The following is a 26,258-nucleotide window of genomic DNA, read 5'->3' on the forward strand; positions in this document are numbered from 1 at the left end:
TGTTCTTCCAGCCTCCCGCTTGTTTACCATTTCTCCAGCCATACATACATTCATCTGATCTATCCTCTTATTCCTGCTCTTGCTAGAACATGGAACTATGTGGAATTATGAAATTACTACATTTGAGGTCTTGTGTGTTAGTTTCTCTCAACTTCTGATACTCAGCTTTCAAGTCTTCATCCTCCCACTCCAAAATAGCTCGAAACTGCTTGGTGGAATCCTTCACTCTGGCACTCAGGAGACAACATACGTTCTTGGATTCATGTCTGCAAACACAGAAGCACCTGTCCGTACCCCTTAATATTGAATTCCCTAAGACGATAGCCCTGTTGCTTGTTTTCCTCCCATTCCATATAGCACCCGTGGTGCCACGAATTCCATTGATGCTACTCTTTCCCCAGAGAGGCCTTCCCCTGGAACAGTATCAAGAACATAGAACATAGAAGAATACAGCGCAGTACAGGCCCTTCGGCTCTCGATGTTGCGACGATCCAAGCCCATCTAACATACACTAGCCCACTATCCTCCATATGCCTATCCAATGCCTGCATAAATGCCCATAATGAGGGAGAGTCCACCACTGCTACTAGCAGGGCATTCCATGAACTCACGACTCGCTGAGTAAAGAACCTACCCCTAACATCTGTCCTATACCTACCCCCCCCCTTAATTTAAAGCTATGCCCCCTTGTAATAGCTGACTCCATACGTGGAAAAAGATTCTCACTGTCGACCCTATCTAAACCCCTAATCATCTTGTACACCTTTATCAAGTCACCCCTAAACCTTCTTTCCTTCAATGAAAACAACCCCAAGTGCCTCAGCCTTTTCTCATACGATCTTTCTACCATACCAGGCAACATCCTGGTAAACCTCCTCTGCACCCGTTCCAGTGCCTCCACATCCTTCCTATAGTATGGCGACCAAAACTGCACACAATACTCCAGATGCGGCCGCACCAGAGTCTTATACAATCGCAACATGACCTCAGTACTCCGGAACTCAATTCCTCTACCAATAAAAGCCAGTACGCCATATGCCTTCTTCACCGCACTATTTACCTGGGTGGCAACTTTCAAAGATCTGTGTACATGGACACCAAGATCCCTCTGCTCATCCACACTACCAAGTATCCGACCATTAGCCCAGTACCCCATCTTTTTGTTACTCTTACCAAAGTGAATCACCTCACACTTAGCTACATTGAACTCCATTTGCCACCTTTCTGCCCAGTTCTGCAGCTTATCTATATCCCGCTGTAACCTGCCACATTCTTCCTCACTGTCAACAACTCCTCCGACTTTCGTATCATCCGCAAACTTGCTCACCCAACCTTCTACCCCCTCCTCCAGGTCATTTATAAAAATGACAAACAGCAATGGTCCCAAAACAGATCCTTGCGGAACACCGCTAGTAACTGCACTCCAAGATGAACCTTTGCCATCAACTACTACCCTCTGTCTTCTTCCAGCCAGCCAATTCCTAATCCAAACCTCCAACGCACACTCAATGCCATACCTCCGTATTTTTTGGAGTAGCCTACCATGGGGAACCTTATCAAACGCTTTACTAAAATCCATATACATCACATCTGCCACTTTCCCCTCGTCCACCTCCTTAGTCACCTTCTCAAAGAATTCAATAAGGTTTGTGAGGCACGACCTGGCCTTCACAAAACCATGCTGACTACCCTTGATCACATTATTCCTATCCAGATGTTCATAAATCCTATCCCTTATAATTCTCTAAGACTTTGCCCACAACAGAAGTGAGACTCACCGGCCTATAGTTACTAGGGTTATCCCTACTCCCCTTCTTGAACAAGGGAACCACATTTGCTAGCCTCCAATCTTCTGGCACTACTCCTGTAGACAACGAGGACATAAAAATCAAGGCCAATGGCTCTGCAATCTCCTCCCTTGCTTCCCAGAGAATCCTAGGATAAATGCCATCAGGCCCAGGGGACTTATCTATTTTCACCCTTTTCAGAATTTCCAACACCTCTTCTCTACATACCTCAAAGCCATCCATTCTACTTAATTGTGACTCAGTATTCACATTGACAACAATGTCCTGTTCCTGATTGAATACTGACGAAAAGTATAGAGTGGTATATCTATCTATCTGTTTGATGGGGGATAATCACAGGGAATTCCTGCAATTCCTTCCTGAGCCTTTTATTTTGCCTCACGGTCACCCATTCCATTTCAGCATGTGTATTCCCTCAATTGTGTGACCAGCTCACTAAGTTGTGTTCTCTACGATATTCTCAGCACTGCAGATCCAGCTCCAAAACGTGGTTAGCCAGTAGCTGCAGATGGACAATTATTGCACATGTAGTTGTCAGGGACACTGAAAGTGTCTCTTACTTGCAAATTGTGCAAAAAGAGAATATCACAGGTCTGAGGGATCCTGTAATGACTTCTCTCTAGAAGCAGCTACTTACTCCCTAGAAGGTACAAAGCAAGCTAAGGATCTTCCTTCATTCACTTCAAAACACCTCTATTATAATCAAAAGTTCTTATCATTATTTAAGTTAATACATTATGCTTTAAAAACCGTAAGAAAATATTCTTAGAGGTAAGATTTACCAGTTGTCTGTTTCTGTTGGGACTATCATTTTCTGAACTGCCTAGACTGAAACGGAGCACCACACTCAGGCTTTCAGCTTTGCTCAGACAATATCTCACCCAACTCCATTTTCACCCAACTCTCAAACACTTGTTTAGCCAAGCAACATTCACAGAAACCAGGTTTTACTCTGGGATCAGACTTGTTCAATAATAGCATCAGCTGTGATCATAAGTAGAGAAAGCCAGCAGAATACAAGAGCAGAAGAAATTGAAAAAGGGAAAAAAGCATGCTAAAGAATGTGCTGAATACTAGAACAGAAGCTGAAGTCTTCTACATACATTACAAAAGATAGATTAAAATAAAAAAAAAAGGTTAAAAACCGAAAAAGGAAACTCACCATGGAGACAGGGCATGGCTGAAGTTCTGAATGAACATTTTACACCCCATCCCAGAAAGGGTCCACTTTGAGAACTGGAAGTAACATAGCACCCTAAATGCCATGAACAAATCGATGAAGATCAAACATCAAACCCCTGGGACTGCCAAGTCCTTGTGTCTTAATACATAAGACTTTTCTGCCTGCTGGGTCATTTTCTGGACTGGCAAGGGGCTTTCCTACTTGCAACCACAGGATCAAATGCCAGGTTTCCATTCAGGCATTCAGTGCGTTTCTTTCCAGTTGGTTTTGCATGTAATGTCTTAATACCCATTATTCTTCAGCTCAGTCAAAAAGGTATAACTGAGTTGAGCTCATTTTGAGTCTTTATGAAGTTATTTGGAACTACTGCTTCCCAATTTTAACATTCTGCACTACTTTTATTGCTCTGACCAAGCGGCCAATCTGCAAGTGAACTACAGAATTAAGTACCTTTTCATTTGTGTAAAACAAAGCAATAGCAATTTCAGCAAATTATCAATCCATGAACTCATTAGACTTTCAACTTTTAAAAAAAAATCATTGATCTTACTTTGACATTTTGTACCTTACTCCATGTACAATTATTGCAAAACATGCGTCCCCATGTGGTTCAAGAGCAAGGGACAATTATTTGATCACCTTAATCTTGAGATCATGATTACAAGATTCAAGGGACAAAGTAACAAATTGGAAAAAAGTAATGATAACTTTAAGGCGATGAGAATGAAATTAGGGAAAACAAACTGGAAAAAAAGAATTGATAGAACAGCAATGGAAAACAATAAAGAAGTAGGATTCAGGAGAAAATCCAATAATTAGACACAGCTAGTAATAGATTTTAAATATGGCAAGAATGCAAAAAAACAAGTAGTAAATCAAAAAGGCAGACAAAAATAAAAAGACAGCCAAGTCAAAAAAGTTAAAGACTACAAAACTGTGTCACTAAGCAATGTAAAAGTTATCTTGTTGAGACAGAAAAGTCAAGATAGCAATACTAAGGGATAGAAACAAACTTGTGCATAATGACATGAAAGATTAGTTACATTATTTTAGCTTCCATGGTAAACTGAAATAATGTGAGGAAAAGAAAACAAAAAAATTAAACACATTCAAGATTCAAAGTGAGGAAATAATTAAAGTAATCAAAGATCGCATCCTCCGTTTCAGAGTTCATATATGTTCAGAGTTTAAAGAGATGTGAAAGGCACTATTACATGCATATTAAAATATGAAATGGTGGTAGAGGGCTGACAAAAAGCCAATGTGATTCTTATATTTAAAAAGAACAAAGTTCAGTGAACGATACACCAATTAGATTTGCACGATGGTAGGAAAGGAATCCTTACTAAGCTTTGATTTATTGTGGTCAGGATGTGATGTTAGCACACAAGATTTGCATTGCTCAGTAAACACTTCAATTTCTGCACTTGAGCTGTTTGCTCAAGTCTCTGCATTACTGCCTCTGCTAAGAACCCTGATATCGGAGATCCCATGGGTGTTCCATTGGTTTGTCTGTAGGTTGTTGTTCTTAGCAGAGGCAGTAATGCAGAGACTTGAGCAAACAGCGCTGCCAACCATCCAACCCAAACTCTGGGTCTGCGACTGTTTTAAAAAATTCTCAAGGTCAGGTTCGTAGGAGAGTAGTCTGACACAGAACAAACGACCAAGAGGCGAGTCTGCTAGAATATGGGCATTTTATTCCCCGCAGCGTCGCCACAACGGGTCTGGCTTATACTCACTCTACATGTTACCGGAACTGGGAGCCGTCAGTTCTCGTAGAGCGGTTGCCAACAACCCACGCTCGGCGGTTAAACGTAACCCCGGAGCAGACTCACCGAACTGGAGACTTTTCCAGCTGATATACTCTTTTCCAGATATAAACATTCATGTGAACAGCAGAGCAAGGCTAAAAAACACATTCCATTCTGGTTACATACAGATAAGAAGATTCACACGGGGAGGTGTGTAATAAGATTCACACGGGACTAAGCAACACCTCCATTCCGGTTAGATTCACACATGTATTGGGACATAATTTTTAACCGTTTCACCACATTCCACTGCTTGGAATTTTACACCACAGCGACATGGATGACACCTTTGTCATCACTAAACGAAACAAGTTAGAGGAAACCTTTAAGACCATCAATAATATCTTTTTACTGGCAGAAGATTCACTAAAGGAGGAGGAAAACAACATTCCTAGATGTCACAGTAGAGCGAACAGCCAATGGGGAACTTCAAACCAGCGTCTACGGAAAAACAACACATACAGACCAAATATTGAACTACAGAAGCAATCATCCCAACACCCACAAATGAAGCTGCATTAGAACATTATTTCAACGAGCCAACACACACTGCAGCACAGAGGAAAATCACCTATACAGTGTGTGTGTTGATTTTAATAAGATGGATCTGGCCAAATTGAAAAGATAGCAGCTACTTCCAGGAAAAGCCAGAGCAGTGAGAGACATTCATTAAAAAAAAATTTTAAAAAAGGGACAACAGAGTACATACAGGGCCAACATCTTCCCTTAAAAGGTGATGGGTGGGTCAGAGAACCGTGGATGTGAAGTGATGAGCAGAATTGGACAAAGGGAACTTTAACTTTTTTGACTCGGCTGTCTTTTTATTTTTGTCTGCCTTTTTGATTTACCACTTGTTTTTTTGCATTCCCTTGGACAAAGGGAAAACAAAAAGGAGTCTCATGGTATATACCAGAGGCTCAAAACAGTAAGTGCTCTAGTGTATAGAAATGCAGGGGCTTACTTAAAATAAAAATTAGGAGAGCAAAAAGTGGACATGCAAAATTACTGACAGGCAACTTTTAGGAAAGTCCAAGAGCTTTTTAAAATCAATGTATTAGGGACAAGAGAACATTCAGGGAAAAAGTAGGGCTGTTGGGGACCAATGTAGTAATTTGTGTGGATCTTTGTCTTGAAGGAGATACTTTGCATCTGTATTCATTGTAAAGAGGGACAGCGTAGGTATTAAGAAATTGGGGAAGGAGAGACAGGATGTATTAGTGACTTCAGCTGGCTTAAAAACAGGAAATCTTCAGGCACAGATGAAATGTATTCCAAACTACTATGGAAGACAAAGAAGCAGATTGCAGGGGCTTTGGCATTAATTTTCAAAATCATCTTTGGCCACAAGATGTGTAATGGACAGCTAATGTGATACCATTGTTCAAAAAAGGTGGCAGGGATAAGTCACGAAAATATAGATCCATGAATTGAACATCTGTGGTAGAGAAACTATTGGAAACATTTCTGACAAAGAAAGAATTAATCCCCACTTTGAAAGCTAAGGATTAATCAGGTATAGTCAGCATGTCTTTGCAAGGACGAGCTCATGTCTAATAAATTGACTGAATTTTGAGTTGACCAAGTGGATAGGTTGAAACAAACATCAAAACTAGGTGCAAAACAAGTCAGTTGATTCTTCAAGCCTGGTCCACCATTCAATATGAAGATGATAAGGATAATGCATTTCTATATGGACTTCAGCATAGCTTTACATAATAGCAGACTGGTTAAGAAGTTACAAGCCCATGGAATCCTAGGTAATTTGGTAAATTGGATCAAAAATTGGCAGAGTTGCAAGAAGCAGAGAACAGTAACCTGTGTTCAGTGGCATACCACAGTGTTCTGTGCTCAGTTCCTTTTGTTTGTCGTGTACAGTAATAATCAGGATAGGAATCAAATCAGTAAGTCTGCAAGTGACATGGCAAACAATGAGGAGGAAACTTCAGATTACAGTGGTCAGCACTGCTGCCTCAGTGCCAGGAATCTGGGTTCGACTCCAGCCTTGGGCAACTGTGTGCACACTCTCCCAGAGTCTGTTTCCTCCAGGTGCTCCAGTTTCTCTCCCACAGTCCAAGGATGCGCAGGTTAGGTGAATGCCTATGGTAAATGCGGGATTGCAGGGGTAGTTGGATAGGTTGAGTGTGAGCAGAATGCTCTTTGGAAGACATTGCAGACTTGATGGGCCAATCTGTTTCTTTCCGCACTGTAGGGATTCTATGATATAGATAGGTTAAACAGTATCAAATGGAATTTAATCCTGAAAAGCGAAGCAATGCATTTTGGAAGAACTAAAGACAAGGCAGTACACATTGATTGGTCAGGTGCTAGGAAGTACAGAGGATCGGAGAGACCTTGGAACGCATGTTCACAGATTCTTTAAGGCAAGAGAACAGAATAAGGTGTCTACTGTGGTATATGGGATATTTGCCTTTAGTAATTGCTTATTGAATACAAGAGCAAAAAGGCTATGAAGAAGCTTCATATACCATTAGTTAGGCCAGATCTGGAGTACAGGGAACAAATGTGGGGACCAGAATATGGGCAGGTTGTGATTGAATGAGGGAGGGTACAGAGGAGATTCACTAGGACATCACTTAGGCTGGAGCGATTTAGCTGTTGACGGAGACAAGTCAGGCAGAGTAGTTTTCCTTAGAGCAGGAAGTCTGAGGGGGGAATTGATTAAGATGTACAAAGTTTTGATGGACATAGGACAGACAGGGGAGAAATGTTTCCCCTCAGGGCCAATAAGCAGGGAGCAGAGTTTTAAAGATAAGAATAATGAGGTGTAATAGGAATTTGAGGGAAGTATCTTTCACCCAGAGGGTTGAGTGTATTTTGAACTCGCTGCCTAAAAGGGTGATCGAGGCAGGAACTCTCAGATGTTTATGGATTACTTAAATGAACACTTGAAACATCATAGCATACAAAGCCATGAACCAAGTGCTGGAAAATGGGATTTACAATGGATGGGTTTTAATCACGAGTGCTGAAAATGGGCCAAAGGGCCTCTTTCTGCACTGTAAAACTACAAGGCGAAGTCTCTGGAACCCTGCTTCTAACTTTTTGATCAGAGACTCCCCCATCATACAAATAGAAATAGCAGATGAGCAGTTTTGCTTAATTCCTTGAAAAGGTAAAATAAACTACTTGTGCTCAAAACGATCAGTGAAATGAGAATAAATGGGAAGCCCAGTTTCTGCTCATGTTGTTGGACCATTTTAAAAAGAAACTTCCAACACTGGCCAGCATCATGTTTTCTGGAAGCAACAGAGTTTGGCAGACCCAAACTTCTTGCATGGCAAATACAGGAGCTAGATAAGAATGCTTCAGGAAAGAGTTGGTGATGGGCACACAAGCTAATTCCAGGTTAAAAAAGGAAATCAAGCAGGCAAGCGCTGTACCTTCCATGTTACTAACGCTCTCACGAGAACATACAGAGGATGGCGATACAGAAAAATGTTGTTGCATCATACGTCTAGAAAAATGTAATTAAGTGTGCAGATAATTGCACACTCATGGCTACAGTTAAAAACTATGGTCAGGCCAGTCAAAGATAGTGAGCCTTCTGAACAGAGCATAAATTAAATATTAGACTCTAAACAATAATAGGAAAAGAAGCGGGGAAGTGAATGTTTTGGAGTAACCCTTCTTTTACACCAGAAGGGTTACACCCGAAACATTGACACTGCTGCTCCTCAGATGCTGCCTGGCCTGCTGTGCTTTTCTAGCACCACACTTTTGGACTCTAAACAGTCAGAGTAATAAAGCATGGAAACAGACCTTTTGGTCTAACTTGTCCATGCCTAACTTAATATCCTAACTTAATCTAGGCCCATTTGCCAGCACTTGCCCTATATCCCTCCAAACCCTTTCTATTCATATACCCATCGAGATGCCTTTTAAATGCTGCAATTGTACCAGCCTCCACCACTTAGTCGTACAGCATGGAAACAGACCCATCGGTCCAACCTGTCCATCTCGATTAGATATCCCAACCCAATCTAGTCCCACCTGCCAGCACCCGGCCCATTTCCCTCCAACCCTGCCTATTCATATACCCATCCAGATGCCTTTTAAAATGTTGCAATTGTACCAGCTTCCACCATTTCCTCTGGCAGCTCATTTCATACCCGTACCACCCTCTGCGTGAAAATATTGCCCCTTAGGTCTCTTTTATGTCTTTCCCCTCTCACCTGAAACCTATGCCCTCTAGTTCTGAGCTCTCTGACCCCAGGGAAAAGACTTTGTCTATTTACCCTATCCATGTCCCTCAATTTTGTAAACCTCTATAAGGTCACCCCTCAGCCTCCGACACTCCAGGGAAAACAGCCCTAGCCTGTTCAGCCTCTCCCTGTAGCTCGAATCCTCCAACCCTGGCAACATCCTTGTAAATCTTTTCTGAACCCTTTCAAGTTTCACAACACCTTTCTGATAGGAAGGAGACCAGAATTGCATGCAATATTCCAACAGTGGCCTAATGAATGTCCTGTACAACCGCAACACGATCTCCCAATACCTGTACTCTGACCAATAAAAGAAAGCATACCAAACACAGTCTTCACTATCCTATCTACCTGCGAGCCCACTTTCAAGGAGCTATGAACCTGCACTCCAAGGTCTCTTTGTTCAGCAACACTCCCTAGGACCTTACCATGAAGTGTATAAGTCCTGCTAAGATTTGCTTTCCCAAAATGCAGCACCTCGCATTTATCTGAATGAAACTCCATCTGCCACTTCTCAGCCCATTGGCCCATCTGGTCCAGATCCTGTTGTAATCTGAGGTAACCCTCTTCGCTGTCCACTACACCTCCAATTTTGGTGTCATCTGCAAAAATTACTAACTGTACCTCTTATGCTCGCATCCAAATCATTTATGTAAATGACAAAAAGTAGAGAACCCAGCACCGATCCTTGTGGCACTCCACTGGTCACAGGACTCCAGTCTGAAAAACAACCCTCCACCACCACCCTCTGTCTTCTACCTTTGAACCACTTCTGTATCCAAATGGCTAATTCTCCCTGTATTCCGTGAGATCTAACCTTGCTAATCAATCTCCCATGGGGAACCTTGTCGAACGCCTTACTGAAGTCCATATAGATCACATCTACTGCTCTGCCCTCAATCTTCTTTGTTACTTCTTCAAAAAAACTCAATCAAATTTGTGAGACATGATTTCCCACGCACAAAGCCATATTGACTATCCCGAATCTGTCCTTGCCTTTCCAAATACATGTATATCCTGTTCCTCAGAATTCCCTCCAACAACTTGCCTACCACTGAGGTCAGGCTCACCGGTCTATAGTTCCCTGGCTTGTCTTTACCGCCCTTCTTAAACAGTGGCACCACTTTTGCCAACCTCCAATCTTCCAGTACCTCACCTGTGGCTATCGATGATACAAATATCTCAGCAAGAGGCCCAGCAGTCACTTCTCTTGATTCCCACAGAATTCTCGGGTACACCTGATCAGGTCCTGGGGACTGATCTACCTTTAACCGTTGAGACATCCAGCACTTCCTCTGTAATCTGGACATTTTGCAACATGCACCATCTATTTCCCTACTTTCTATATCTTCCATATCCTTTTCCACAGTAAATACTGATGCAAAATACTCATTTAGTATCTTCCCCATTTTCTGTAGCTCCACACAAAGGCCGCCTTGCTGATCTTTGAGGGGTCCTATTCTCTCCCTAGTTACTCTTTTGTCCTTAATGTATTTGTAAAGACCCTTTGGATTCTCCTTAATCCTATTTGCCAAAGCTATTTCATGTCCCCGTTTTGCCCTCCTGATTTCCCTCTTAAATATACTTCTACTTCCTTTATACTCTTAAGGATTCACTCGATCTATCCTGTCTATACCTGACATATGCTTCCTTCTTTTTCTTAACCAAACCCTCAATTTCTTTAGTCATCCAGCATTTTCTATACCTACCAGCCTTTTCCTTCACCCTGACAGGAATACACTTTCTCTGGATTCTCGTTATCTTCTTCTCTGGCACTTCCATAGACACACCACCCTTTACGTGAAAAGGTTGCCCTTAGGTCCCTTTTAAAAGGTTTCTCCCTCACCCAAAACCCATGTTCTCTAGTTCTGGACATCTCCACCCCAGGAAAAAGACTTCATCTATTTATCCTATCCATGCCCCTCGTGATTTTACAAACCTCTAAAAAGGTCACCTCTCAGCCTCCAACGCAGCAGGGAAAACAGCACCCAGCCTATTCACCCTCTCACTATAGCTCTAATCCTCCAAACCCTGGCAACATCCTTGTAAATCTTTTCTGAACCCTTTCAAGGGTCACAACACCTTCATATAGGAAGGAGACCAAAATTGTATGCAATTCTATGATTATGACTCTATACAGCCGCAACATGATCTCCCAACTCCTATACTCAATGCTCTGACCAATAAAGGAAAGCATATCAAATGCCTTCTTCACTATCCTACTTGTGAGACTCTACTTTCAAGGAGCTATGAACCTGCCCTCCAAGGTTTCTTTGTTCAGCATCACTCCCCAGGACCTTACCATTAAGCAAACAAGTCCTGCTCTGATTTGCCTTTCCAAAATGCAGCAACTTACATTTATCTAAATTAAACTACATCTACCACTCCGCCGCCCATTGGTCCATCTGATCAAGATCCTGTTGTAATCTGAGGTAACCTTCTTTGCTTCCACTACTTTGCATCATCTATATCAGTGATTTGGATGTGAGCATAAGAGGTATAGTTAGTAAGTTTGCAGATGACACTAAAATTGGAGGTGTGGTGGACAGTGAAGAAGGTTACCTCAGATTACAACGGGATCTTGATCAGATGGGCCAATGGGCTGAAGAGTGGCAGATGGAATAGATTTTAGATAAATGTGAGGTGCTGCATTTTGGAAAAGCAAATCTTAGCCAGACTTGTACACTTCATGGTAAGGTCCTAAGGAATGTTGCTGAACAAAGAGACCTTGGAGTGCAGGTTCATAGCTCCTTGAAAGTGGAGTCGCAGGTAGATAGGATAGTGAAGGCGGCGTTTGGTATGCTTTCTAATAGTCAGAGTATTGAGTACAGGAGTTGGAAGGTCATGTTGCTGCTATACAGGACATTGGTTAGGCCACTGTTGGAATATTGCATGCAATTCTGGTCTCCTTCCTATCAGAAAGACATTGTGAAACTTGAAAGGGTTCAGAAAAGATTTACAAGGATGTTGCCAGGGTTGGAGGAGAGGTTGAATAGGCTATGGCCGTTTTCCCTGGATCATCAGAGGCTGAAGGGTGACCTTATAGAGATTTATAAAATCATGAGGGGTATGGATAGGATAAATAGACAACATCTTTTCCTTGGAGTGAGGGAATCCAGAACTAGAGGGCAATAATTTAAACGGATCCTAAGGGGCAACGTTTTTGCTTACAGGGTGGTGCATGTATGGAATGAGCTGCCATAGGAAATGATGGAGGCTGGTACAATTGCAACATTTAAAAGGCATGTGGATGGGTATATGAATAGGAAGGTTTGGAGGGATATGGGCCAGGTGCTGTCAGGTGGGACTAGATTGGGTTGGGATATCTGGTCGGCATGGATGAGTTGGACCGAAAGGTCTGTTTCTGTACATCTCTACGACTATGATCTCCAATTTTGGTGTCATCTACAAACTTACTAACTATACCTCCTATGTTCACATCTAAATCATTTATATAAATAAGTGGACCCAGCGCCAATCCTGTGGCACACCACTGGTCACAGGCCTCCAGTCTGAAAAGTAACCCTCCACCACCATCCTCTATTTATCTTCAAGCCAGTTGTATCCAAATGGCTAGTTTGCCCTGTATTCCACGAGATACAACCTTGCTAACCAGTCTCCCATGGGGAACTTTGTCAAACACCTTACTGAAGTTTATAGAGATCACATCTATAATGCTCTCAATCCTGAGTTTTTTGAAATAGTAACAAATCAAGTCCATGAGACATAAATTCCCATTCACAAAGCCAGGCTGACCATCCCTAATTAGTCCTTGCCTTTCCAAATACATGCAAAGTAATGGGCAAGTCATGACTGAAAGTACCAAGTCAAAGGCAGTGTACAATTTCAAGTACCTTTCTACATTCATAAACACCAAAGTTACATCCAGGAATGAAATCCAGGTCAGAATAGGATCAAGAGACAACTAAATAGCAGCTGTATACCAAAGAAAATCCACATGGAACTTAAAAATACTAAGCACAGTGATTAGAGTGCACACTCTGCACTAAGAGGGAAAACGTTAGATTCTTGAGAGGATTGAAAGACACAATGTTTTGGAATGCAGGAATTCCAACACCTGATCAGAACCAGTCAGGTGGATAACAAGACAAATTGAGTGAACCTTAGTAGTAAACTTTACATTCCTGACCTACGATTTGACAGACAGGGAGAGGAAAAGTTAGCTAAGTGCAAATCAATAGAAACAAAAATTCAGCAACCTCACCCTACGAAAATTAAATTGGTTTAAAAGCAATATTTTAAAAAGGAGAAATGTCAGCTGCGTGGATAAAATTGACGCATGGACTGAGAGAAGGACAATCCCAATGCTCTCATTATGGCTGTAGTTTAAAGAGTGACTTAGGCTGGCTAAGTTGATAGCAATTTATTAATGTCTCACACTGGCATATATTGAGTTTTAATCACATACAATATCATTTTGACATTTCATCGGTAAGCAAGCGATCTCAGTTTGTATCACATATTTAATGCAAAGCATGACCAATTCTGGCATTAATACCCAGAAACTGCTAGCTTATCAAAACCAAACTCACCGGTTCATTAAATGTCTAAGAATTTGCACTAATGGCCTAAATCTTAACTCAGTCAACCAGCTTGTGTGGACTATCTCCTCAAAATAGCATAAATAAGGTATTCAGACAAAAAAGACAAATCACCGTCACGAACAAGACAACGAGCACCCGACAAGTGCCAATTCTTCTGATAAATTTTCGAGAGTTAACGGAGATAGTGATTACTTCTTACAGAAAAACAGAACGAGCAAGTTGCGTGATTTGCTCGCGAGCTTGATGACTTAAGCTTCCGGAGACATCAGGCACACAGCCCAGCTCAACTCCTGGGATAACAAAACAAACCTCCGCGGAGCATGGTCAGAGAGAGAATTATTTGTGACCCGTTACCAGAACACGATGTTACAAACAAGCCCGGGACACGGAACAGAACCTGCCATCAACAATCGATGAAGAGAAAGCCCAAGGAATGAACTGCCCGAGGTGCAGGCCGGTGCTGCTTACCCTAATCCGAAATATGACTCTCACTAATACATTGAAACGAACCAACGACAACGGTCACTACCTTTATCGTATCGCCGATGCAGACGGTCGCCATACCGTTAACCGCCGCCCCTCCCCAGGGCACGGAATAACTACTCAAACACAGGCCGCTTCACGCCATCCGCCTCGAAACACAATCCCCCCATTTTCAAAAAATCCGCCGTTTACACCCACAACGAGGCTCTGCTGACGTCATCGATGGGCGGAGACGCCGAGGGACAACAAACAAAAGTATACAATTTCTAAAATAAAAAGTGACGATAAAAAAGATTAGGATGCATGAAGATATATGTTCGACTTGGATTTTAGACTTTTCAAGAAGTATTTATGATGGTATTGTATCATGTGACTTGTTCCATCGACAACCGCGCATGCGCAGATCGACGGCACCGAAAATTGTTTGAGGGACGTTTATAAAAATGGTTCTTAAAATAAGCACTACTGCACTTAGGTGGTAGTGTGGGGGTTAAATAAAAAACAAAATAGAAAAAAAAAGAAAAAAAGAAAAAAAATGGAAAAAATAAATAAAAAAGAAAAAAAATAATAAATAAATAGGGAAAGAAAAAAAAAATATAAAAATGGTTCTTTAGAAACGGGATATACATTCTTCTAGCACGATTTTGGCTTTGGGGTTGATCTTTGTATAAGAAGAGTAAGACAGCTGTGCTTGATATTTAAAAGCTTAGTAAGGCAGAAATGGTTGTAACTTTTTTTCCCTAAATCAAGAAAATTATTTTGTGTAGATATCGTGTTGTTGAGGTAGAGTGAGGTTTTGTTGGAACAGGTCTTTATGCTTTGGTGGGCTGATTCTCGCTTCTTAATTATTGTTGGAAAACTTATTGTTTAAGTTGTTAAATCGAAATGTCATTTTCTTGTTCTTCTACCAACGCTTCCTTTTCAGATTGCAGGGGCATTTGTCTTCAGTGATCTTTAACAGTTTATAGATTTATAGAAGCTCTTGCAGCCTACTTTTATCTTTCTTGCAAGCTTATTTTTCCCCTTTTAATTCAATGTATTGACCCTCTTTTTACTGAATTCTAAATTGCTTAGTCCTCAGGCTTGCTACATTTTCTTGCAACTTTATATGACTCCTGTTTGGATCCACTGTGCTCCTTGATTTCTTTTGTTAACCATGGTTGTCCACTTTTGCTGTGTTTTCTCACCCATATGCATAACTGTAATGATGCATTTGTTCTTTAAATGCTAACTAGTGCTTGTCCACTGCCAGGTCTTTTAATGAAGATTCTCAGTCTATAACAGCCAACTCATTCTCATACATTTGATGTTTCCTTTGTTTAGATGTAGGATTCCAGTTTTGGATTTGATTATTTTTCATCCCAATGAAGAATTATATCACGTTAATGTCACTTTTTTTATGACTAAAAGATATCGCATAACACTCCTGCTATGTACGTTACGAAATCTTGGTTGACTAGACCACTCTGGCAGCAGTACCAATTGCTGGCTGCTGTGTCCTCTAAGTCCAATTCCAGCCCCAGCTGGAATTCATCCAGACTTTCTCAAATAAAAGTCTGACAGTCCATGAGTTCTTAGCAAATTCTTCTCGCAGGCACTATGAGGCTTTTAGACATTGCAGTGCACAGGCTGTTCATTCATCCCTTTGGTGTTTCCCACCTATCATCCATCAAGGTATACTGTCCATGAAGCAAACTGCATCAGCTGACTCTGCACCATAGTTTGACCACCTCAAATTTCCATCATTCTGGCTTGTAGTTTTAAGGTCATTGAATAGAAACAACTTTATTTTGGTAAATTTAACAAGAAGAGGGAAGAACAGCAGGTCAGACAAATCGAAACTGCAGAGGAGTCATTGAACAGGGAAAGTCCGCAATTAAAATTAATACTGATTATGTAATTGATTAGAAGTTCAAAGTCTGCAAAGCAACTTTTTAACATTTTCAAGATGAAAGAAAACAACACAGGGAAACCCATTCCAAAAACGCAAGTTTTTGATAAGTTGCTTGCTTTTTCATCCTTTCAGATAGTTTTTAGTTCTTTGCTGTTGACTCAAGGTTTTTTGTGTACCAATGCTCTCTTTCTGTTGAAAATTTATCCTTTCACTTTCTTTAGAGGCATTTTATTTCCTCCTTCAATGGGAGATTTGCAAAGTTAATGAATGTAAGACAGTTAGCTGTTACAGGAGGTTTTCTGGTACCTGTATATAAGAGTGTGATGGAGAGTGTTTTTTATGCTTTTGTTTTGCGGACGAGGTGATGTTATACTAAACTACATGCAAGCTATGATCACCTGATCAGGCGTCATTGAAAATAATGTTGTTGAGCAGCCTTCCCTTAGTTTGGAAGCCATTGACTCCATTTGCTTTCACTGTTCCAGAAAAATACAACACTGTACACCGCTAACAACTTGACCCAGTAACCTGATTTTTCTTTAAAATTGCAGCCACTCCTTTGTACAGTGTCCTCGCTTTAAAACAGTATCCTCTTTTTAGTCCGTCCAAAAATAAAGACGTGGTCTTTACCTGCTCTCTAGCTTTAGGAAAGGTGAGACATCATTTCAAAAATCTGTTTCATCTCAAGACATGTGACGGAGGCAGCAAAGTCCCGAAGACTTAAGTCCTGTTATGACACTGATACAGACAGCTGAACCAAATCAACCTTTCTGCATCTGTATTTGCAACACAGGAACATTAAAGCCTTCAAAGACTCTCAAAATTGACCACAATCGTTCCGAAACATTTGAATAATGAATTCCAGTTTGTATCTTAAACAAAAGCAATTTGTTAACAATAGAATAACTAAAGTCGAGCAGAATTACCCAACAAAGTAATCTAACTGGTCTGTGCTATAAACCTAACAATGTTTGTTTTCAGCCCTGTTCACACAAACAACAGACAATCAAACACAGTTAAGGAATAAATAATAGAAAACAGCAAACCTAGCCAGATTACTGAAATGGTTTTTCACGACATGTTGTTCCACAACATGATGGTTTCTCACCCAATTGAAGATGTTGATCAGAGTTACCTTTACATTTGCTCAGATAAAGGCAGTAATACTTTAAAGTTAGTTTTCTATTTTCTGAACTTCCAAAAGCTGTTAAAGGAGGTTAGGCAGGAATCTTACAAAGCTTCATACAGTAGAATCAACAGCGAGATTCCTTTTCTAAGAAATCCCAGGCTAAAACCCATTTTACACTCTAAACACTTCCTGACAGACTGATCGTTTCCTAAACCAGGTCCCAGACCCCATACAACACCTGCCATCTACGTGAACATAAATGTTTTTTGACTTTCTGGAACCAGACCTTGTTAATAGCCAACTTCTGCTGTGTGTTTAAAAGTAATGCTCTTTCCCAGTCTATGAAGCATCTGCAGAACGTTTTGATCAGGAACCAACCTACATTTAGTCTCCAGGCTTGGCCTCCTGAGTTAACAAAAGCTTGTTGTGTCTGTTTTCCTTTTAACACAATTTAAAAGTCAACTTTAGCTCACTGTTCCCAGTTCACAGCTCCAAACCAAATCTGATAAAAGAATAAAATAAAAATAGTGAAAAATCAGCGAGGGTTCTTGCAATACATTCATCCTTTCTCTCCCCTTCGACAAGTGTTGTAAAATATTTTATCATCTTTAAATCCTTAATTGGTTTCATTTTACATTCAGGATAAGGCATCTGCAATCACATTATCTTTATCAGCAATGTGGACAATCTTTACATTGAATGGTTGCATCAATGGACTCCATTTGATCAGTGCTGCATTTCGAGTTTTAAATTTTGTGACAAAAAATCTTTCTCAGAAATAGGAAATTCTGTTAGCTCTGTGCATGCAGTCTTTTAATGCAAATAGAAATTTTAAACTAGGATAATAACACTCAATATCTGTATCCCAAATCTTCACTCAAAACAGAAAAATATCCACTTCATTTGGTTCCACTGTGAAATAGTATTTAAGATTATATTGATTTAACCTGGCTTCCAGGTTGACATTCTTGGCTTAGAGGCCAGAGTTTTCCCACAATTCTGACTCCCATAAATATTTTGAATTAATATGCTTTAATATGTTCATCGACATATGACCTTGAAATATTTTCCCACATATCTGCCTTCAAGACCACTTCCCTACTGCTAACTACACTTGCTGGTTTTGTCATAGTTACTTCATTAATGTTCACTTCTTCAGAAGAAAAAGCTACTTGCTTCAAGTAATTGATCTATATTTGTGTTAAACAAGTGTACTTGAAGGAACATGGCTTGTTTTTAACTGTCCTATCAGACTGAGAATTCACCTTTGGAAAACCTATTTTGTAACTGCTGTTCTGAGCTATACATATATCTGTTGTTTCTGAAGCAACACCATATAAACTTTCCAATTCTTTCATTTCATTCAAAGCTATCAAATGTTTTTGCTCATTGAAGTGAAAATCATTGCAAAATCAATATGAGGAATTTGAATTTGAGTTGCTGCAGGACCTACATCTGAATTTGCTGATTCTCATTCAATGTTAATTTCTTAATCTCAAATTCAATTAAATTCCTACTTTATATGAATGGAGGCCCTGCTTCTCTTCAGAGTTCACTAGAGAATTTCCTCATTTCAAAGCCTATATTGAACACCCCGGGAAATATTGATACTTCCTGATAATATTTTGACAAATCCATATTGGATTGTAAATGAGAATTTGCAGCCGGAACCTCAAACATTTTGCATTTTTTTAGTTATACAGGGAATGTCTTTATATCCTTAGTTTATTAATCCCTGGTATACATTGCCATTTTGAGAACATAGTATGAAATACTTGGACCTTTGGAGACTGTTAATGGATGTTCAATAATATTATGTTGACCTAACTGCTTAGAATTTACCTGTATGTTCTTCTGTACATTGAACAAAATTACTAATTTGTTAGCACTGCAATCAAAATTTTAACCTGATGGTATTAGATGAATCTGCTGTAAGACACCAAACCGTTGTTTAATATACAGCACTTCTAACTGAACAGTCATGTGTTGTCCATCTTTTGTTATGATAGTGTTATGCAATCAACATTCCTGAATTGGGATCAGATTCTGTAATTTATTTCTTGTTTCAAACAAAACAATGCTTTCTTCATCACAATTCAAGTTTTCCTACAGAATAAGTTGAAACTTTATTGCTGGAACAGCACAGCAGGTCAGGCAGCATCCAGGGAACAGGAGATTCGACGTTTCGGGCACAGGCCCTTCTTCAGGAATGAGCAGAGAGTGTTCAGCAGGAGAAGATAAAAGGTAGGGAGGAGGGACTTGGAGGAGGGGCGTTGGAAATGTGATAGGTGGAAAGAGGTCAAGGCGAGGGTGATAGGTCGGAGTAGGATGGAGGCGGAGAGGTCAAGAAGAAGACTGCAGGTCAGGAAGGCGGTGCCGGGCTGGAGGGATTCGGCTGAGACAAGGTGGGGGGAGGGGGGATGAAGAAACTGGTGAAGTCCAAGTTCATCCCCTGTGGTTGGAGGGTTCCCAGTCGGAAGATAAGACGCTCCTCCTCCGACCGTCGCGTTGTTGTGGTTTGGCGGTGGATGAGCCCAATGACATGCATATCCTCGGTGGAGTGGGAGGGGGAGTTGAAATGCTGTGCTTCAGGGTGGTTGGGTTGGTTAACCAACCCAACCACCCTGTAGCACAGCATTTCAACTCCCCCTCCCACTCCACCGAGGATATGCAGGTCATTGGACTCATCCACCGCCAAACCACAACAACGCGACGGTCGGAGGAGGAGCGTCTTATCTTCCGACTGGGAACCCTCCAACCACAGGGGATGAACTTGGACTTCACCAGTTTCTTCATCCCCCCTCCCCCCACCTTGTCTCAGCCGAATCCCTCCAGCCCGGCACCGCCTTCCTGACCTGCAGTCTTCTTCTTGACCTCTCCGCCTCCATCCTACTCCGACCTATCACCCTCGCCTTGACCTCTTTCCACCTATCACATTTCCAACGCCCCTCCTCCAAGTCCCTCCTCCCTACCTTTTATCTTCTCCTGCTGAACACTCTCTGCTCATTCCTGAAGAAGGGCCTGTGCCCGAAACGTCGAATCTCCTGTTCCCTGGATGCTGCCTGACCTGCTGTGCTGTTCCAGCAATAAAGTTTCAACTTTGATCTCCAGCATCTGCAGACTTCACTTTCTCCTTCCTACAGAATAAATACTTCAAAACCTGGTGTGGGTATTAAAGATGCAGCTTTGATTACATATTGAAGTTTTTCTACTACCTGATGTGTATGACATATTTTGCAGAATTGCACTAAGCTATTTATGAAATCTGGGTCAGGTAAAACATTACTTGATACTTGCATTTTTCGTATATCTACTCACAATATTTCTGTACAATATCTGGGCGAGACAACTGTCTGTTGAATAACTGGAGTAGAGTGGTGCTGGAAAAGCACAGCAGTTCAGGCAGCATCCGACGAGCGGGAAAATCGATGTTTTGGGCAAAAGCCCTTCATCAGGCAACTGCAGTCATTGTTTTTACCTCTGATGAATCTGTTCTGAGCGAATCTGTATGTGTGTCTCTACTTCCTCATCAAGGCATCATTCTTAATGTAATGGCACTCTGGAATTCCTTCAGTCTCTGCCTCTGTGTGAGCTGCCTGTGCTAACTTCTTTAACCCTGGATCTGGTTTGTGATCTCAATTAATGAAGACATGCCAAATGCATCTTTTGAGGTATTATCTCATCAATAAGGACAGCTACTCTAACATCTGCCTGTTGTATTACTTGTCAGTCATTACTATGCTTGCCTAGCAGTTCCAACCATTATTTCTACTTACAAAAGGTAGTGAAGTTTTAAATTCTTCCAAGAGAAAGATCACTATAGGAACTTCAAACATGATTTCAAATCCTAATGCTTGTACATCCACCTTTCCAAATTAATTTACATAATGTTTTGAAAATTTCATTTAGGTTTGCCCAGGCTGCTTTCTTAAATTTCAGTACCTTTGCTTGTATGCTCTGGAGCTAACTTATATGTATGCAGTTAATGTTTTGTTTTAAAGCTTCATAATCCCTACAAACCTCCCTTTAGACTGAAGGGTAAATGTTTGGTGCTTTACCAGTGAATTTGTTTTGCGTGTTCAGTGTTTTCCTTAGGTCAAATCATTTGTCTCACTATTTTCTCAAATGACACGAAGAATGCCTCCATGTTGTTTTTCTCAAATTTTGACAGGGCTCATACAGAGATCAGTATTTCTTTATGGAGTTTAGATTATGATTACGATTTTCCCCATCAGAGACGGCTTCATTGTCTGACCGCTATTTTTTGAAATGCATCATTCTGAGCTTTATTCATTTTTATATTCCTCTCTTTTGCGCTGTCTACAAACTCAAGCATTATTTTATTCTAATTCTCTTTTTATTTGCATTTCAATTTCCATCAATTCCATGTCCAACTTCTAAAATCTTGCCTCATGTTCAAACTGCTTTAACTGTAACTCAGTATGAACTGATTCTAATGTCTCACTATTTGGAGTACCTGGTCTCACTTGTAATTTTATTGACCCCAAATGATGTGCCAATCTTTCAATTATCTTTGTGTTCCTAGCTCTGGCAGGGAATTCCACTTGTAGTTCACTTGTCAGCCTGGCTTTTGTGATGTCTTATAAGTTTGACAGGGGCATCTCTTGCACCTGCAGGAAGGCTTTGGCATTTTCTAATGTGATCTTATTTTTGACAGTCCAACACCTAGGATTCCTTTTGTCACTGAGCATCCTACACCTAATTTTACATTTTCTTTGCTGCAAACTTTCCTAAAGGTATCCCTAAAATTTGTCATGACTTACTGTGATGCTACACTGGAAATTAAGCACTGCTATTCCCAGAATCATCACAAATGTAAAAAGATTCAGTCAAAGAGACTCCAATTTACCTGCGTGATGAACTCAGGTTAAAACAACTCGCCAGGCTGTTGTATTTAACAGGAAAATAACTTTGTTATAAACAAGATGCCCTCAACCAATAAAAATTAGGAAATAAATATTACTAACTTGACAACACCAGTGTGGACCATAGCATTCAATGGGTTGTTTGATTTCTTTTACTTGCAAATCATTTTCGGACCTTACTGTTGACACTAGTTTTTTGCTCAGCAAAGCTCTCTCTAATTCAGTGGCTGAAAATTTGTTCTTTCTTTAAAGACATTCTATTCCTTCTTCAACAGAAGATTTGCAGGAAAAGTGAGTGAAAGACAGCCAGTGGTGACTGGAAACTTTCCAATACCTCCACATAGAAGAGGGAGATTTTTTAAGGCTTTCTCATTGCAGATTTGGCGGTTCCCCACTGCACTGTCAATACAGTTAAAAATCACACAACACCAGCCTATAGTCCAACAGGTTTATTTGAAAGCACTAGCTTTCGGAGCGCTGGTTCTTCATCAGGCAGTTTCATAGGCATGGTCACCTGACGAGAAGCCAATTATTGCTGTTGTCAAGTAGTTCTGATTGTGTTCTACCAAGCCCACTCAGCTCCAGTCCTCATTGTAGCCTTGGCTCAAACATGAGCACATGGTTAGAATGAGATGAAAAGGACTGTCCTTGATATTAAGGCAGTATTTGATAAAGCAACTTTAAAAAAAAAGTAGTGGGAATCGGAAGTAAACTTGCCACTGCTTGCGGTCGTATGAAAGGGAGATGGTTATCATTAATGGTTGTTGCCTAATCATCTCAGTCTCAGTACATTGCTGAAAAGATTCCTCAAGATAGTGTCTTAAGGCCAACTATCTTCAGCTGTTTCATCAAAGACATTTCCCCCATCATAATGTTAGAAATAGGGTTGTTTGCTGATGATGGTATTATGTTTAATACAATTTACAATTACTTACTGAATAAAATCTAAGTGTCCATAGTAAAGCCTGGTCAACATTCATGTTTAGGTTAAAAATTGGTAAATGACATCAGCTTCACGCAATGACCATCTCCAATCAAAGCAGAATATGATCATCTCCCCTTGACATTGAACTGCATTGTAATTACTAGATCTCCCATAATCCACATTCTGGGGGTTAACATTCACCAGAAACTTCACTGCTACAGTCACATTAATACCAAGACTTAAACTTAAAATATGAGCCAGAATGATTAATTTAACCTGGGGCAGTGTTTTGCAGAGGAATAAGGCAGTATTATTTTCTGGGTCTGTAGATTGTAAAGGAGCAAAAATGGCCTTTAGTACGGTGATATGTACTTCTTGTCAGATGTGGGAGTTTAAGGATTACTGCGGATTATATCTGCCATAAATGTTGTTGGATGTGAATCTTATCAGATCGAATGGATCGGTTGGAGAGACAGTTAGAAGCAATGAGGAATTTGCAACAGCAACAGCATGTGATGGATGGCAGTTATAGGAACGGGGGAAAGTCTCAGATACAGTCACATAGATGGGTTAATTCCAGGAAAGGTAAGAGAGGTAGGCAGCTAGTGCAGGTGTCTTTTGTGGATATACCCCTTTCAAACAGGTATGCTGTTTTGGAAAATGTGGGGGTAATGGATTCTCAGGGGAACGTAGCATGAACAGCCAAGTTTCTGGTATTGAGACTGGCTCTAATGCAACAAAGAGAATCATCTCTTGGCTTCCAAGAGATCAATTGTGTTAGGGGATTCTGTAGTCCGAGGTACAGACAGACGTTTCTGTGGCCAGCAGTGAAAAAGCAGAATGGTGGGTTGCTTCCCTGGTGCCAGGATCAAGGATGTCTCAGAGAGGGTGCAGAATGTTCTCATGGGGGAGAGGGGCCAGCAAGAGGTCATTGTCCACATTGTAACCAATGACATAGGAAGGGAAAAGATTGAGATTCTGAAGGGAGATTACAGAGAGTTAGGCAGAAATTTAAAAAGGTGCTCGAGAGTAGTAATATCTGTATTACTTCCAGTGCTATGAGCTAGTGAGGGCAGGAATAGGAGGATAGAGCAGATGAATGCATGGCTGAGGAGCTGATGTATGGGAGAAGGATTCACATTTTTGGATCATTGGAATCTCTTTTGGGGTAGAAGTGACCTATACAAGAGGGAGGGATTGCACCTAAATTGGAAAGGGACGAATATACTGGCAGGGAAATGTGCTAGAGCTGCTCGGGATGATTTAAACTAGTAAGGTCCGGTGGGGGGTGGGACCCAGGGAGATAGTGAGGAAAGAGATCAATCTGAGACTGCTACAGTTGAGAACAGAAGTAAGTCAAACAGTCAGGGCAAGCAGGGACAAGGTAGGACTAATAAATTAAACTGCATTTATTTCAATGCAAGGGGCCTAACCAGGAAGGCAGATGAACTCAGAGCATGGTTAGGAACATGGGACTGGGATATCATAGCAATTACAGAAACATGGCTCAGGGATGGGCAGGACTGGCAGCTTAATGTTCCAGGATATAAATGATACAGGAAGGATAGAAAGGGAGGCAAAAGAGGAGGGGGAGTGGCAATTTTGACAGTGGCAATTTTGACAGCATTACAGCTGTGCTGAGGGAGGATATTCCGGAAATACATCCAGGGAAGTTATTTGGGTGGAACTGAGAAATAAGAAAGAGATGATCACCTTATTGGGATTGTATTATAGACCCTCTAATAGTCAGAGAGAAATTGAGGAACAAGCTTGTAAGGAGATCTCAGCTATCTGTAAGAATAATAGTGTGGTTATGGTAGGGGATTTTAACTTTCCAAACATAGACTGGGACTGCCATAGTGTTAAGGGTTTAGATGGAGAGGAATTTGTTAAGTGTGTACAAGACAATTTTCTGATTCAGTATGTGGGTGTACCTACTAGAGAAGGTGCAAAACTTGACCTACTCTTGGGAAATAAGGAACGGCAGGTGACTGAGGTGTCAGTGGGGGAGCACTTTGGGGCCAGCGACCATAATTCTATGAGATTTAAAATAGTGATGGCAAAGGATAGACCAGATCTAAAAGTTGAAGTTCTAAATTAGAGAAAGGCCAATTTTGATGGTATTAGTCAAGAACTTTCAAAAGCTGATTGGGGGCAGATGTTCACAGGTAAAGGGATGGCTGGAAAATGGGAAGCCTTCAGAAATTAGATAACGAGAATCCAGAGAAAGAATATTCCTGTCAGGGTGAAAGGAAAGGCTAGTAGGTATAGGAAATGCTGGATGACTAAAGAAATTGAGGGTTTGGTTAAGAAAAAGAAGGAAGCATATGTAAGGTATAGATAGGATAGAACGAATGAATCCTTAGAAGAGTATAAAGGAAGTAGAAGTATACTTAAGAGGGAAATCAGGAGGGCAAAAAAGGGGACATGAGATAACTTTGGCAAATAGAATTAAGGAGAATCCAAAGGGTTTTTACAAATACATTAAGGACAAAAGGGTAACGAGGGAGAGAATAGGGCCCCTCAAAGATCAGCAAGACGGCCTTTGAGTGAAGCTACAGAAAATGGGGAAGATACTAAATGAATATTTTGCATCAGTATTTACTGTGGAAAAGGATATGGAATATATAGAAAGTAGGGAAATAGATGGTGCATCTTGCAAAATGTCCAGATTACAGAGGAGGAAGTGCTGGATGTCTTGAAACGGGTAAAGGTGGATAAATCCCCAGGACCTGATCAGGCATACCCAAGAACTCTGTGGGAAGTTAGAGAAGTGATTGCTGGGCCTCTTGCTGAGATATTTATATCATCGATAGTCACAGGTGAGGTGCCGGAAGACTGGAGGTTGGCTAACATGGTGCCACTGTTTAAGAAGGGTGGTAAGGACAAACCAGGGAACTATAGACCAGTGAGCATGACCTTGGTGGTGGGCAAGTTGTTGGAGGGAATCCTGAGGGACAGGATATACATGCATTTGGAAAGGCAAGGACTGATTAGGGGTAGTCAACAAGGCTTTGTGCGTGGGAAATCGTGTCTCACAAACTTGATTGAGTTTTTTGAAGAAGTAACAAAGAGGATTGATGAGGGTAGAGTGATAGATGTAATCTATATGGACTTCAGTAAGGCGTTCGACAAGGTTCCCCATGGGAGGCTGATTAGCAAGGTTAGATCTCATGGAATACAGGGCCATTTGGATACAGAACTGGCTCAAAAGTAGAAGACAGAGGGTGGTGGTGGAGGGTTGTTTTTCAGACTGGAGGCCTGTGACCAGTGGAGTTCCACAAGGATCGGTGCTGGGTTCTCTACTTTTTGTCATTTACATAAATGATTTGGATGCGAGCATAAGAGGTA

General features: G+C 41.0%; 1 protein-coding gene across 1 annotated transcript in view; it reads right to left on the reverse strand.

Moving 5' to 3' along the window:
- The window catches only part of plk4 (polo-like kinase 4 (Drosophila)), a 67,285-nt gene extending 53,055 nt beyond the window's left edge, over nt 1-14,230 (reverse strand). The window contains exon 1 of the mRNA XM_043674183.2: nt 14,120-14,230. Within this exon, the coding sequence (XP_043530118.2) occupies nt 14,120-14,152 (33 nt within the window). The 5' untranslated portion in view covers nt 14,153-14,230. The remainder of the gene's footprint in view (nt 1-14,119) is intronic.
- Nucleotides 14,231-26,258: the final 12,028 nt, after the last annotated feature.

This window comes from Chiloscyllium plagiosum, unplaced genomic scaffold (assembly GCF_037043375.1).
Source record: "Chiloscyllium plagiosum isolate Xiang-an unplaced genomic scaffold, Cpla_swu_hap1 HiC_scaffold_36, whole genome shotgun sequence".
Classification (NCBI taxonomy): domain Eukaryota; kingdom Metazoa; phylum Chordata; class Chondrichthyes; order Orectolobiformes; family Hemiscylliidae; genus Chiloscyllium; species Chiloscyllium plagiosum.